General features: G+C 34.0%; 1 protein-coding gene across 1 annotated transcript; it reads right to left on the bottom strand.

The window, feature by feature from the left end:
* Positions 1–2,197: 2,197 nt before the first annotated feature.
* On the bottom strand, positions 2,198–3,081 carry LOC132799134 (uncharacterized). The gene is made up of 2 exons (XM_016031203.3): positions 2,897–3,081; positions 2,198–2,738 (listed from the first exon to the last, which is right to left on the bottom strand). The coding sequence occupies exons 1-2, from the start codon at positions 3,079–3,081 to the stop codon at positions 2,198–2,200; spliced, it is 726 nt and encodes a 241-aa protein (XP_015886689.3).
* Between the last annotated feature and the right edge of the window lie 11,842 nt (positions 3,082–14,923).

The raw sequence follows: 14,923 nt of genomic DNA, 5'->3' as shown, positions 1-14,923 counted from the left end.
CCAGGATCAAGCCATTTTCTGTGGCAATGACTATTGGCTTTGTTGGTTGATTTCTCTCTCCCCGGCCACCATTTTGTTATAACACTACCATCATCATATTGCCCACTCAAAAGCCAACCTCCTCTTAAATTTTCCTGACTAGTGGACATCTGGCTCGCCAATGCCGAAGACCTTTTTGAACAACTATAGTGGCTCCCTAGTTTTCCCAATTCTAGCAAGTTTTTGATCAATCCATCATCCCTTTTCATCAATTTAACCTTCTTGAACCCAAATTCAAGGTTCTAGTAGCTCAATTTGAGCTAATTTGCGAGATACAGAAGCATTAATTTGATTGGCTATTTTTTGATGAGATATCGGCCACTGCTAGCCAAGTCTCTGATAAGTGTGACCTGATTCGTGATCCCTACACTCTAAGCTTTATTTTGGTATATAGATTGCTAGTTTTAGTTAAGGTTTGTGTTAGTTCCCCTAGATAAATTGTGTGTAAAATACTCGATAAAAATATTATTTTAATAGGTATTGTATTTTTTTGATAGGAGTGGTACATATTTCAATGTAATTTTTGGAAAATAAACTTGTATTATTTGAGCTATTTTAGCTTCTTTGAAAACATACGTTGTAAATTAAATAAAGAAAAATTATTATTATTTTATATGTGTGAAATAATAATATTTTTACAATTATTCTGTAAAATGGTAATTTGAATTTGAGGAACAAAATGTTTCAATAGAAAAATTATATATATATATATATATATATATGTATATACATATATCTATGTGTCTGTGTGTGTGTGTGTTTATGTTTCTTTGGTAAAATATTTTTGGATAAAAGCCGTGGGTTTTATAATTATGTTTTGAATCAAATTAAGTTAATTACATGGGTTTGGTAAGTTATATAAAACTCTGTATCAGTTTATAAATAAATTGGCAATGTGATAAATCTATTTATTTTTTTAATTGTTTTGTAGATGTATCATATAATATTGGTGTTCTGTACGGTCATATCTTTTGATTAGAGTGCAGGTATTATTTAATCATCCTGTTAGAACTAAGTGAAAGAGGGTTAGCAGATATTTTGTATAATGAGCATTAGTTGACCTCCCCTTAGCTGTAAAATGACAGGTTATTACCATCGATGCCTTGGGATGCCAAGGCATCCAATTGCAGATATGTCTACTTACTCTTTGTTGGGGATGCTTGGGCCAAGTGTCACTTGATGATATATGGCATGGTGTATCGGGTAAATACCTGGTACATGTTATAAAATACATTTTATTTGTTTAGGTTATGGTTTTAAATTGTTTAATTACTATTTTATTAAATTATTAAATCATTTAAATATTTTTTTTTTACTATACCATATTATTTTATTTTAGTTTTACCCTAAATTTTTCATAATTATTTTTAAATTAATATTTTTGCAACTCTTTGTTTTTTTTTTTTTTTCTAAATAATGTTTTGTTCCATTTTAATCTTATGTAAATTTATTTTATTTCATTTTATCTTAAAATTATATTTATATATATTTTTATTTGCATTTCTCATATCCATATTTAAATTTTCAAGGAATGTCAAAGTTATGGGTTTTTGTGAAAATTAATTTTAAAAAGGAAACCTTTCAAACGAGGCTTGCGAGAGAAAACCATATTTCAAAATATTTTCTTAGATTTCTTAATCTACCTTGGGCATTATTAATTCATAATTTTCTATTTATTTATTTATTCACTTATTTAATTATTCTTTCATTGATTTATTATATTTTATTTATTTGTGAAATATATATTTTTGTTCTTTATTTTTGTTTATCTAATAGTACTGTTACTAATTAGACTGATGCCACTTATTAAGATGATTAGCATCCCATTAGTTTATTTATTTATTTATTTATTATCAAATCTATTCCCCTAAGTCCAAGTGACTAATGGATTGACCATTCGAGTGTGAGGTCATTGGTTGTCTTCTTTAGTTGATGTAATCGAAGTAGTGCATCTCTTCCTTCTTCATCTCTTTGTTATTATCATTGTTACTATTGCATCTGTGTTAATTTTGTTTCTTAAGATACATACTCATGCAATGCACGGTATAAATAATTGTCATACAATATTTTGATAATAAATTGTAAAAAAAATTATAATCAAATCATATATAAAGCATCATAAAAACATTATTAAACAAAAGCTTTCAATTCAACATAATTAATCCAAATTTTGAAAAACTTCTTTTAAGACCACATTAGTGGTTGAATTGGTAGGCTCTCCATCTTTATTATAAATTAATATCTTCAATCCTTTCCTATTTGTAACTTTGGAAACTGCAACATATAATTGTCCATGATTGAAAATTGGTTGTTTAAGATAAAGTCTGACATGCGAAAGAAATTGATCTTGGCTCTTATTAATAGTCATAGCATATGATACAACCAAATGATATTGTCTTCTTTGAAACTGAAAATGTAATCTTGGGTCCCATGGAGTTAAAGTAATTCTTGAAATAAGAACTTTAAACCCAACATTGCTTCCTAAAACAAGTTTTCCTTCAAGAACATGATTGCCAAGCCTTGTAATGACCAATCTAGTCCCATTGCACAACCCCGAGGAATGGTCAACATTTCTTAATAGCATAATGGGGATACTGATCTTCAATTTCAACTGATGATTAGGCACCCCAGAGCATTTTATGGCATTCAAAAATTTAGGTGTATAAAGATCTCCTATAAGATCAATGTCCAAATCAGATCTGCAAGTTGCATCAGAACTTAAATATGTATGTTCCTTAGTTTGGTTAAGGGAACTCATGTATTCATTTATCGATTCAACAATGTCAAAAGTCGGAGCAAGTATGGCTCTTTGTTGCAAATATGATGGTCATTAATATTCTCTGAGAAAGAAGGATACGTGCTATTTACAATAGATGCAACTGAATTTCCTATATCTTTTATCAAAAGATCATCAGGTATATCAATCATTGCATGCCCATCATTCGAACTGTCAATTGTTTCATCTCCAATAATTGATATCCATTTTGAAAAAGTCTTCAATTCATCCTTATTAATGTCCGAGTCAATACTTTGAAGTCTCATGTTTTTTGTCAGGACCCATCCAATATCCTTCACCAGAGCCCTAGACAAGTCCTAATCCCAAGGAAATCCTACCGAACCCTCTAATGGAAAATCCGACTTCATCTCCTTCAAAGGTTAGATTTACCACAAAATTCCCTGCATAGAAAATATACTTCTAACAATATATCTATATTCCTCCCACCTTACTATAATTTATTTTCCAAAAATTTGTAGCACTTCAAAATTTCTAAGGAACCAGTGCAGTATTATAAATAAATGTCCAATGTCGTATACAGAGAATTATAAGATACATTTGAATATAAAATTCATACAATAAAGACTGGAAAGAAATAATACAAATGGAAGGAAAAGAAAGGAGAACTCCTTGGAATTCAATAACAAACCAACATGTTGAGCTTGCCCCGGATGATCATTATCTACTAACCTAGGTTTAAGGGAATGAATTAAAAAACACGAGATGCTAATCATCTCAGTAAGTGACCCAATTTACTATACAATAATAATAATAATAATATAACAAACAAAACAAATAAAATAAATTTATATCAATTAATAATAAATGAGTAAATAATGAATACTAAGTATTTGAAAATAATGTTTTTTCTCAAAACTCTCACAGTTCACTCAGTTACAAATGTTTCCCTTTTAAAACGTTTTCACAAAACCCAATAATTTGTACCCACAAACACTGAGATTATAAATAATAAATAAAATGCAATAAATTAAAATAAAAATTAAGAAAGCTTGATGCGAAATAAAATTAATCTCAAAAATTAAATTATAAAATCTAATTAAATAAATCCATAAATAATGAGAATAAAATATACTAATTAACTCAAACATTTATTTTAAAGGGTGATAAAAATGCCATGGAAAGTTTTATATAAATTTCAAATTCAAGTAAACCTTAAAAACATGATAATTTTTGGACACCAATTTAAATAAATAATAAAATCACAATTAAATACTTTTAATGTCAAATACAATTTGAAAACATTAAAATTTGAAAATCGGATCGGAAAAATAGCTTGAAGCACACACTATATACCAGTGATGCCAGATGGTGTCCAACGTCCAAAGCACCGCCTAACAGAGAGGTTTAAGAGAGAAACCTACATCTAGGCCACCCTGGTGTCCTAGTAGTGCCAATGCTATAAACTTCAATCCTGGCCATGGAAGAGGGAGGCTTTGGCTAATATCAAACTTGCATGCCCTCGGTTCGATGGCAACCACAAGAGTATATAATCCTACGTGCTCATAATAATCCGCCCATATCACATCCACAACTACAGAACACCGGTACTGCGTAGTGCGTCTTAAAAACCAAATATATATATACCAATTTTAATTTTTATAAAACAAGGCTAACACCCATCAATTCCATTTCATCAATTAATCCATCATCTCAAATCCAATGGTATATATATATCCAAAATTTTTCAATACAATCAAATAATTTTTCGAAATTCAGCTTAACACATAATAAATTTATTTGTTTAATTTCCTCCAAATCCATGAAATCAATTCTTTCAAAAATAATATTTTAAACCCCATGAAATTTATATATTATTAAAACCATGCAATAAATTTATTATGCATTAAAATTCCAAAATTTTCTCAACAATAATTTAATAACAATTAAATTCAAATTTCCTCAAAATCAAAATATAATTCATATGCACATTTTTGGTATCAAGATTTTAAATAGAATTTTATTAAATGTTCACTGCATAAAATATAATTTCCAAATGTGCAAATGACATGAAATATATATAATCTAACACTCGGAAATAAATTTGAAGGTGGATCACTCACCTTGAGCATGCACAATTAAGATCCACCACAGGATCATTTCCACAACGCATATGTGCTCCTAAAACATAAAGGTTACACAAAACCGATTAAATTAATATTTTAATTGGATAAATTATACACGGTTACTCGGGGGAGCAAATACAAACACTATCCAAAATTCACAAACAATATACCAAAATGAAGCTTACAAAACGAGGATCACGAATTGAGTCTTACCTCCCGGAGATTGGACCTATGGTGGCTGGAATATCGCCAAAAAGGTCTCAAATTTAATATGCTCAAATCTCTCAATCCGTCAAGAATTGGGGAAAAAAGACCTCGAATTTGGATTTAGAGAAGTCAAATTAGCGGGAAAGGGTGGGAGGTGTCATCAGAAACTCTCCGGAGGTGTCACTGGAATCCACTACCATCCAGTGGCCATTGGCTGTGAAAATTGGTGGAGAGGTAGATCGGAGGATGGGTAAGCTAATGGGACTGGCAGTTAAGAAAATAGAGGTTTGGTTTGGGAGAAATCGGCGGTGGAAGCAAACAGTGCTATCACCAAAAAATGCCTCGATTTGGGTGGTCAATAAGTTTTCAGATGGGCTCCTTAGGGGTATGGCACATGTGGTGTTTGGGTGGCCAAAGAGTGGCCAACCGGTGGTGGCCAGTTCTGTCACCTCTTTCTCTTTTTTTTTTGGCCACCTCATCCCCCCTTCACCCAATCAAAATGCCTCCCATGGGTGCTACTGTGCATTCAAAGGTTGGCTAGATTTTGACACGTGGTGACACTGCTCACACACACACTTAGAGATTGATGAATAGTAACTACTGTCTGAAAAAACTTTATGAGTCCATAACTTTCAAACTGTTAGAGAATCATGGCAAATTGTTAGCCATAAACAAGCCAAACACAAGACCAAGCCTAATGCCTTAGCCGAGAAACAACTTCCTTAGTGTGTTTTGTATTTCATTTAGGTAGTTGATTAAATCATTTTGTGTTGTACTCTAGGCTTGTTAAGTTGATGCACAAAGACACCAAAATGTGTTATTTGATATGTATTAGCCAAATTAGAGGTTAAGAAAATGAAGCACCTTGATGACATGGAAGCTACTTGGTGACATGGAGCCAAACCATGCCGCCTCTCTCTCATCCAATGCATGGAAGGTCATGTGCCATCATGCATGAGGACTACTTCAACAGGAAGCACCTAATTAGGCGGCAACACTTGTCAACAAACCATTAAGCATGTGGCATAGTTACTTTACACATGTGTTTTGCTTCTCCATGAAGGACTTATTTTGTATTGGTGTTTAGAACCAGCCAAGGTGTGCTTCCACACCTATTTTGTATGCTATAAGTATGTATTACCTCTAAATGAATATTGTATTAAATTTTGGAGAAAATACCTTAGTATCCACTTTGAAACCAAGAGAAACACAAACCGGCTAAAACTGGAAAATTTTCTAGCAGCTTAACCAAAGCAAGCCGAGAACATCTAAACTCCAAATCAATTTCCAAACAAAAAACCTTGTTCTCTTTAGATTAACCTTGCCCTAATCCTATCAAATTGGTATCAGAGCCAAGTTTCTATAAATCCTTGTTCAAAACCAATTGGAAAATACACAAAACACGAACCGTTTTCAAATGGCATCCTCACACTTTTTAGCACCTTCACCTCCTATCTCTGATGGCCAAAAGTATCCTATTTGGGTAATTAAAATGAGAGCCTATCTTCAAGCTTATGACCTTTGGGAGCTTGTTGAAGTTGATTATAAAGTAGAACCATTGAGAGTAAATGCTACGGTGAATCAAATCAAACTTCATAGTGAAGAAAATGCAATACTTTTCAAAACTCTCACAGCAATACAAGCTACTGTGACTGATGATATCTTCACTAGAATCATGACCTATACAACTCCTAGACAAGCTTGGGAAAAGCTTCAAGAGGAGTTCCAAGGAAGTACAAGATCAAGAAAAATGTAGTTGCTAAACCTTAGAAGAGAATTTGAAAATTTGAAGATGCTGGAACTTGAAACCGTAAAGGAATTTTCAAACAAACTTATGAAGATTGTCAACCAAATCTGGTTACATGGTGAATTTTTTCCAGACCAAAGGATTATTGAAAAGATCCTTATATGTCTTCGAGAGAAATATGAAGCAAAAATCTCAACTTTGGAGGAAACAAGAGACCTTACACAACTCATAGTTGCTGAATTGATCAATGCCTTGCAAGCCACGGAACAGAGGAGTTTTCAGCTACAAGGTGAATCAAGCTCAAGTGAAGCAATCCTTGCAGCAAATAACAAAGGCAAAAAAATCCAAAAACCAAGACCTTTTTAAAGGCAAAATAGAGACAAAGAGACCGCCAACCAAAAAGGGAACAAGATGACCTATGGTCCTTGCATAATATGCAAGAAGCAAGGACACACGACCAAGATATGCTGGTGGAGGCCAAATGGTCAATGTAAGATTTGCAAGCAATTCGGTCACATGGAAAGAGTTTGCAGGCAAAAGAACCAAAGGCAAAAAGCAAGACAAGCTCAGGAACCCGAAAATTAAATGGAGAGCATAAGCATACTTTTACAGCAACTTGCAACCTTGCAACCACAACCAAAGACAAATGGATTTTGGACAGCGAGTGCACAAATCATACGTGCAACAAGTTTTATAGCAACTTATTTGTCAAGTTCAACTCAAGAATTGCAACAAAAATCAGGGAAGCTAATGGACAAATAATGAAGGCACAAGGAAAAGGAGGTTTGGTCATTACAACACTAAAAGGTACAATTCAAATTACCAATGTTTTATATGTACCAAATTTGTCCAAAAATTTACTTAGTGTGCCACAACTTATGAAGAAAGGATACATTTTGAAATTCTTAGATACAAGTTGTGAAATATCTAAGGATGATAAAATTGTAGTAGTTGTCCATATGAAAGATAACAGTCTTGTAATTGATTTTGATCAACAAAATCAAATGGCTATGAATACCAAAGTCCAAGAAGATTCATGACTACGGCATAGAAGGCTCAGCCATTACAACTATGCCACCATGAAGCAAATGCATACTCAACAAATTGTTGAGAATTTACCACAAATCCATGAAGATGAAGCTGTTTGCCAAACATGTCAACTTGGCAAAGTCAAAAGACAACCATGTCCTTTGACAACACTTGGCAAAGCAAAGGAAAAGTTACAAATGGTGCATTTGGATTTGTGTGGACCAATGAATGAAGCAACTCATGCAGGGATGAGGTATTTTATCATCTTTATTGACGATTATTCTAGAAAGTGCTGGATATACTTCCTTAAATAAAAATCAGAAGCAGCAGCCACAATTGAAGAGTTCAAAACACTTGTAGAAAACCAAGCACAAACAACCATCAAGGTGATTCGAACCGACAATGATGGAGAGTACATTTCCAAAGCTTTCCAAGATATTTGCAAGACAAATGGCATCATACACCAACTCACAACTCCATATACACCACAAAAAAATGGAATGAGTGAAAGAAAGAATTGAACCATTATGGAGATGTCAAGATACTTGCTGTTCGAGAAGTGCTTGCCAAAGAAATTTTGGGCCGAAGCTATCAATACAAGTGTATGCCTCCTAAATCGACTTCCAAGTAAGGCAATTGAGTCTAAAACTCCGAATGAATTGTAGTATGGTTTTAAACCTTCAATTGTTCACTTAAAAGTCTTTGGAAATATTTGTTATATGCATGTCCATGACTCCAAAACAACCAAGTTTGATAACAAAGCAAGTATTGGTATATTTGTAGGCTATAGCTCGGTTTCAAAGGGCTATAGAATCTTTGATATATCTAAGATGCAGGTTGTTGTCTCTAGAGATGTTATTGTAGATGAGAACTCATATTGGAGTTGGAAGGAGAATAAAGTGGAAGAAAATACTTATATTTAATCAAGAACTCCTTCCACCGATCAATGTGATTTTGATGTTGCCGATGATGATGGCCCGGCCAATGAAGAATATGTTGGGAAAAAAGGCACAAAATAAATTGCAGAATTTTATGTAAATGCAAGGATGGCAACACCTGATCCTACAACATATAGTGAGGCTTCACAACACAAAGAATTGCAAGTTACAATGGAGGAGGAGCTTCACATGATAAAAAAGAACAAAACTTGGAGTTTGGTGCTGTGAACAAAGAAAGGACATGTAATAGGTGTCAAATGGGCTTTTAGAATAAAACTAAACCCTAATGGACATGTAATAGTGTCAAATGGGCTTTTAGAATAAAACTAAACCCTAATTGCACTTTAAAAAAATACAAAGAAAGGCTGGTTGTTAAAGGCTATGTTCAACAATATGGTGTAGACTACATGGAGACTTTTGTACCGGTGGCAAGACATGAAACCATTCAGCTTTTACTTGCATATGCGGCCAATAATTCTTTGAAAATATTCATTTGGATGTGAAATCAGCTTTCCTAAGTGGTATTTTAGTAGAAAAAGTATATGTTGTGCAACCTGAAAGCTTTGTTATAGAAGGAGAGGAGGAGAAAGTGTACAAGCTTCATAAAGCCTTGTACAGACTCAAACAAGCTCCAAGAGCTTGGTATGCAAGAATTGATGACTACCTCACTCATGAAGGTTTTTCAAGAAGTGATAATGAGCTTACACTCTATATCAAAGCCAACTCACATAAAGATGCAATGGTAATCTCTCTTTATGTTGATGATTTGCTAATGATAGGTTGCAATGCCAAAGGCATTCAAAAATTTCAAAGCTAAAGTGATGGAAACTTTCAAGATGTCCAACCTTGGCTTAATGAATTATTTTCTAGGTTTGCAGATCAAGCAAACAAGTAAAGGTATAATTATATTTCAAGAAAAATATGCTTTGAATTTGCATGATAAGTTTCAACTAGAAAATGACAAGATTGCTGAAACACCAATGATTCAAAATGCCAAGTTCGAACTTGATGATGGAAGTGAGAAAGTGAATGCTTCGATTTATAGAAGCCTAATTGGAAGCTTTCTTTATTTGTGTGCTTCAAGACCTGATATTATGTATGCTATAAGTGTCCTATCAATGTTCATGAGTGTGCCATCACAAAACCATTACCAAGCTACAAAAAGAGTCCTAACGTATGTAAAGGGCATAACCAACTTTGGAATCCTATATAAGCATGGCAACATGTGTGAATTAGTTGGCTATTGTGATAGTGATTGGGCAGCTAGCTTGGAAGACATGAAGAGCACCTCTGGATACTTGTTTATGTTTGATTCAGGTCCATTTTCATGGAGTTCACACAAGCAAGGAACCACAGCATAATCAACAGTAGAAGCTGAATACTTCTCAGCGGGCAGCACCATCAAATCAAGCAATTTGGCTAAGGAAATTGCTTAATGATTTAGGTTGAAAGCAAATAAACACAACCACCATTCATTGTGACAATAATTCAACCATATCCATCACCAAAAAACCAGTACAACACAGAAGAACCAAGCATATCCCTGTGAAGTACCATAGGATCTATGAGGCTGAAAGAAACAAAGAAATCAATTTGATGCATTGTTAACACAAGACCAGCTGGCCGACATTCTCATAAAACCATTGCCAAAAGAAATACTTCAAATGCTTAGGAGTCTTCTACACATCATGCCTAACATTGCCAAGGAGGAGTGTTAGAGAATCATGGCAAATTGTTAGCCATAGACAAGCCAAACCCGAGACCAAGCCTAATGCTTTGGCCGAGAAACAACTTCCTTAGTTTGTTTTGTATTTCATTTAGGTAGTTGATTAAATCATTTTGTGTTTTATTCTAGGCTTGTTATGTTGGTGTACAAAGACACCAAAATGTGTTATTTGATATGTATTAGCCAAATTAGAGGTTAAGAAAATGAAGTACCTTCATGACATGGAAAGCACCTTGGTGACTAAGATGGTGACATGGAAGCTACTTGGTGATATAGAGCCAAACCATTTTGCCTCTCTCTTATCCAATGCATGGAAGGACATGTGTCATAATGCATGAGGACTACCTCAACATGAAGCACCTAATGAGGCAGCAACACTTGTCAACAAACCATGAAGCATATGGCAAAGTTACTTTACACATGTGTTTTGCTTATCCATGAAGGACTTGTTTTGTATTGGTGTTTAGAACCAGCCATGGTGTGTTTCCACACCTATTTTGTATTCTATAAGTATGTATTACATCTAAATGAATATTATATTGAATTTTGGAGAAAATACCTTAGTTTCCACTTTAAAACCAAAAGAAACACAAACCGGCCAAAACTGGAAAATTTTCCAGCAGCTTAACCAAAGCAAACCGAGAATATCTAAACTCCAAAACAATTTCCAAACATAAAGCCTTGTTCTCTTTAGATTAACCTTGCCCTAATCCTATCACAAACTACATGTCCAAATTAGGCTTGCCACTAGTCTATGAAATCATATCGATGAGTACTTTACAACCTGTAGGATTCAAATCCAAATTTTGCAAGAATAAAAGGTCAAATCCAGTACTCTCGGACAGTCTGGACCTCAACTGTTTTGCTTATAAATTTCAAACGATAGCTCCATTTTTGACGTGCTACTAGTCTATGGACGCGGGTCGATGCATACTTTGTGATGATGCCTCGGTCAACCTAGAATTCCATCTGAATCAAAAAGTCAAAGTTTGACACCTCTCGGTCAGCTACAGTCAAACCCCATCAATTTTGGTCAACTTGAGAAAATTTCGATGTATTTCGAGATGAGGTGTTACATTTTTTGTCAACTTCAAAACTTTACAATATTTCCACAAATATGATGAGTTTAAAGTTGTGAGAACAATGTCTTGCCTACTTCCTTCGAGGATAATAGCAAAATTTGTCTGAAATCTCCTCCAAACACGACAATTTTATCTCCAAAAGGTTGCTCTAAACTTAGTGGATTGCTGAATCTTAAAATATCTCTCATAGTCTTGTCTAATGCTTCAAACAATATCTATTCATCATAGGTGCCTCATTCCAAATGATAAGTTCGTTTTGACAATCAACTCAACAAGTGGACTACCTTGTTTAATGTTGCAAGTTGAATCTTCATTTGGAGCAAGAGGTACAGCAACCTTGAATGTGCTTTCCTACCTCTTGGTAGAAGAAGAGATGCTATACCACTCGATGCTATAGTTAACACAATTTTACCCTTCGACCTCAATGCTGCTTATAGAGTTTTCAAGATAATAGTTTTCCCAGTATCTCCATAACCATACACAAAGAAACATTTTTTTGTTCAACTGCGAGATTTGATACAGACTTATTAAGGCCTTCAGCCAAAGCAATTCAATTATAACGCAGCTCATCCTCTATAAGCCTCTTTTGGTGGTAAGAAACATTGATGGTGCCAGAGAAAGGCACCATTGGAAAGTCACGAAGACTTTTTCCACTGCTCTACAAGATCTTCTTAATCTCTAGAAGAGTATAATTTTTTATCTCTTCTCAGTCAAATACAAATCTATGAAGTGGAATAAATAAACAATCAAATTATACTAATCATTATTATTATGTAAATAAAAACATTAAGCAATATATAGAACCTTGATGATACAGCAGGCTATGTTGCCTATAAAATATATGATCTGATAGATGCCGCAAACTTTGTTCTCAAACAAATTCAGGTCTTGTTAATGAATCTGACAACAACAAAGTTGCAAATAGATTTCTTAAATAGTGTATAGATCCCTAGTTGATTGCTTCAACTATACCATCGACATATTCTTTATTATCATCTAACAAACCAAGTGCATAGCAAGCGTCTCTCAAAGAATTATATTGAAAGCCATTTATATTCATTATTTCTTCAAAATTTGTTGGTTCCCAAACTCTGTTAAGAAGTATTCTCAAATAGTATATGTCACCACATCCCAAAGGCACAAAAAGCATTCGTCCAATTGCAAATCCATGCTTCCTTGGATGCCACTCCCTTTCCGAACTCTTCCATACAAATCTAGTAGGAAACTCTGCATAAGTCAGCTCCCTCGCTTCAACATATTTTTTATTTGCATCCATCCAAGCTGAAAACATCGAATTACTCATACTATTTCGATTCATTATAGCATCAATCGAATCGGTATCTTCAAATACTATGTTTTGCTCATTAGGAAGATAGAATTTCAATCTCTCAACTAGAGGGTCTTTATAATGAATATCAAAACCAAAAATTCTCCAAGCTGCCTCACATGGTAAAATATACCTGCAATCATAGTACATATTTATTTCATCCATGTAACCATGCACATTACCATCATTAGCATTTCCATAAAAAATTGCGGTGACACGATCATGTCCTTTATTGATATATTTAAAAAGATACTTAATATATCTTGACTGGTAGCACCACTCAACATTAATATGAGCACCATACTTCAAAAGTAAGTAACAGTTGTGTGGAACTACATATCTATTATCCAAGGCAATACCATTCTTTTCCATCGTTCTCCGCTGTCTCTCATTTTATAGATTGGATTTCTCTTTTACAAGATTTTGAAGATGTCTTTTCGGAGGAGATTCCTAATGGTTTACCACCTATTCGAGGGATTGAACATCAAACTGATTTTGTACGAGGAGCTGCAATTTCTAATAGGGCTGCATATAGGAGTAATCTCGAGGAGACGAAAGAGCTACAAAGGCAGGTAAGTGAGTTATTAGACAAAGGTTATATTCGAGAAAGCATGAGTCCATGTGATGTTCCTATTTTGTAAGTACTTAAGAAAGATGGTTCATGGCGCATATGTGTAGATTGTAGAGCTATTAATAATATAACTATTAAATATAGGCATCCAATACCTAGGTTAGATGAATTGCATGGTGCATGCATGTTTATTAAAATTGATCTTAGGAGTGGGTATCATCAAATTAGGATGAAAGAGGGTCATGAATGAAAAACCACATTTAAAACTAAATATAGTTTGTATGAGTGGTTAGGAATGCCATTTGGTCTAACTAATACACTTAGTACCCTCATAAGATTAATGAACCATGTTATACGCCCATTTATTGGAAAATTTGTGGTTGTTTATTTTAATGATATTCTTATAAATAACAGGCATTTAGATGAGTATGTATAACATCTTAAGTTTTAGGAGTACTTAGGAAGGAAAGATTATTTGCCAACCTTAAGACGTGTGATTTTTCCAAAGATGAACTTGTGTTTCTAGGATTTGTTGTAATTCCTGTGGGAATTAAAGTTGACCAATCCAAAGTCCAAGCAATTCAAGGATGGCCGAAACCTACCTCCATTACTTAAATGAGGAGCTTTCATGGTTTGGCTAATTTCTACCAAAGATTTGTCAAGGATTTTAGTACCGTCACAGCACCTTTAACCAAAGTTGTAAAGAAGAATGTTGGGTTCAAATGGAGTGAAGCTCAAGAAATTTTTTTAGTATGTTGAAAGAAAAATTTCACTAATGCTCCTTTATTAGTTTTGCCTAATTTTGATAAACATTTTGAAATTGAATATGATGCTTCGGGTGTAGATATTGGATCTGTTTTAATGCAAAAAGGAAGACCCGTAGCATACTTTATTGAGAAGCTAAATGGAGTTGCATTGAAGTACCCGACCTATGATAAAGAAATGCATGAGTTGATGAGGGCCTTGGAGATGTGGCATCATTACTTAATGCTGAAGGAGTTAGTGATTCATACGGACCATGAATCATTGAAGCACATCAAGGGCCAAGGGAAGCTTAACCAACGGCATGCTAAGTGGATTGAATTCATTGAGACTTTTACTTATGTCATCCTCTACAAGAAAGGTAAGAAAACTGTGGTCGCCGATGCATTATCCCAAAGGTATGTACTATTTTCTACCTTAGATGCTAGATTGCTTGGATTTGAACAATTGAAAGAATTTTATGAGTATGATAGTGACTTTGGAGAAATATTTAAAAACCTTACTAAACATGGTTTTAATAAATTTTACATCTTTGAAGGATATTTGTTTAGGGAAAATCAACTTTGTGTGCCTAATTGCAGCATTAGGGAATTGTTAGTGGGGGAAGGTCATGGTGGTGGTTTAATGGGTCATTT

The sequence above is a fragment of the Ziziphus jujuba genome, chromosome 7, assembly GCF_031755915.1.
Source record: "Ziziphus jujuba cultivar Dongzao chromosome 7, ASM3175591v1".
In the NCBI taxonomy this organism is placed as follows: domain Eukaryota; kingdom Viridiplantae; phylum Streptophyta; class Magnoliopsida; order Rosales; family Rhamnaceae; genus Ziziphus; species Ziziphus jujuba.
The sequence above is the reverse complement of the archived record's forward strand: the minus strand, read 5'-3'. Positions and strand labels throughout refer to the sequence as shown.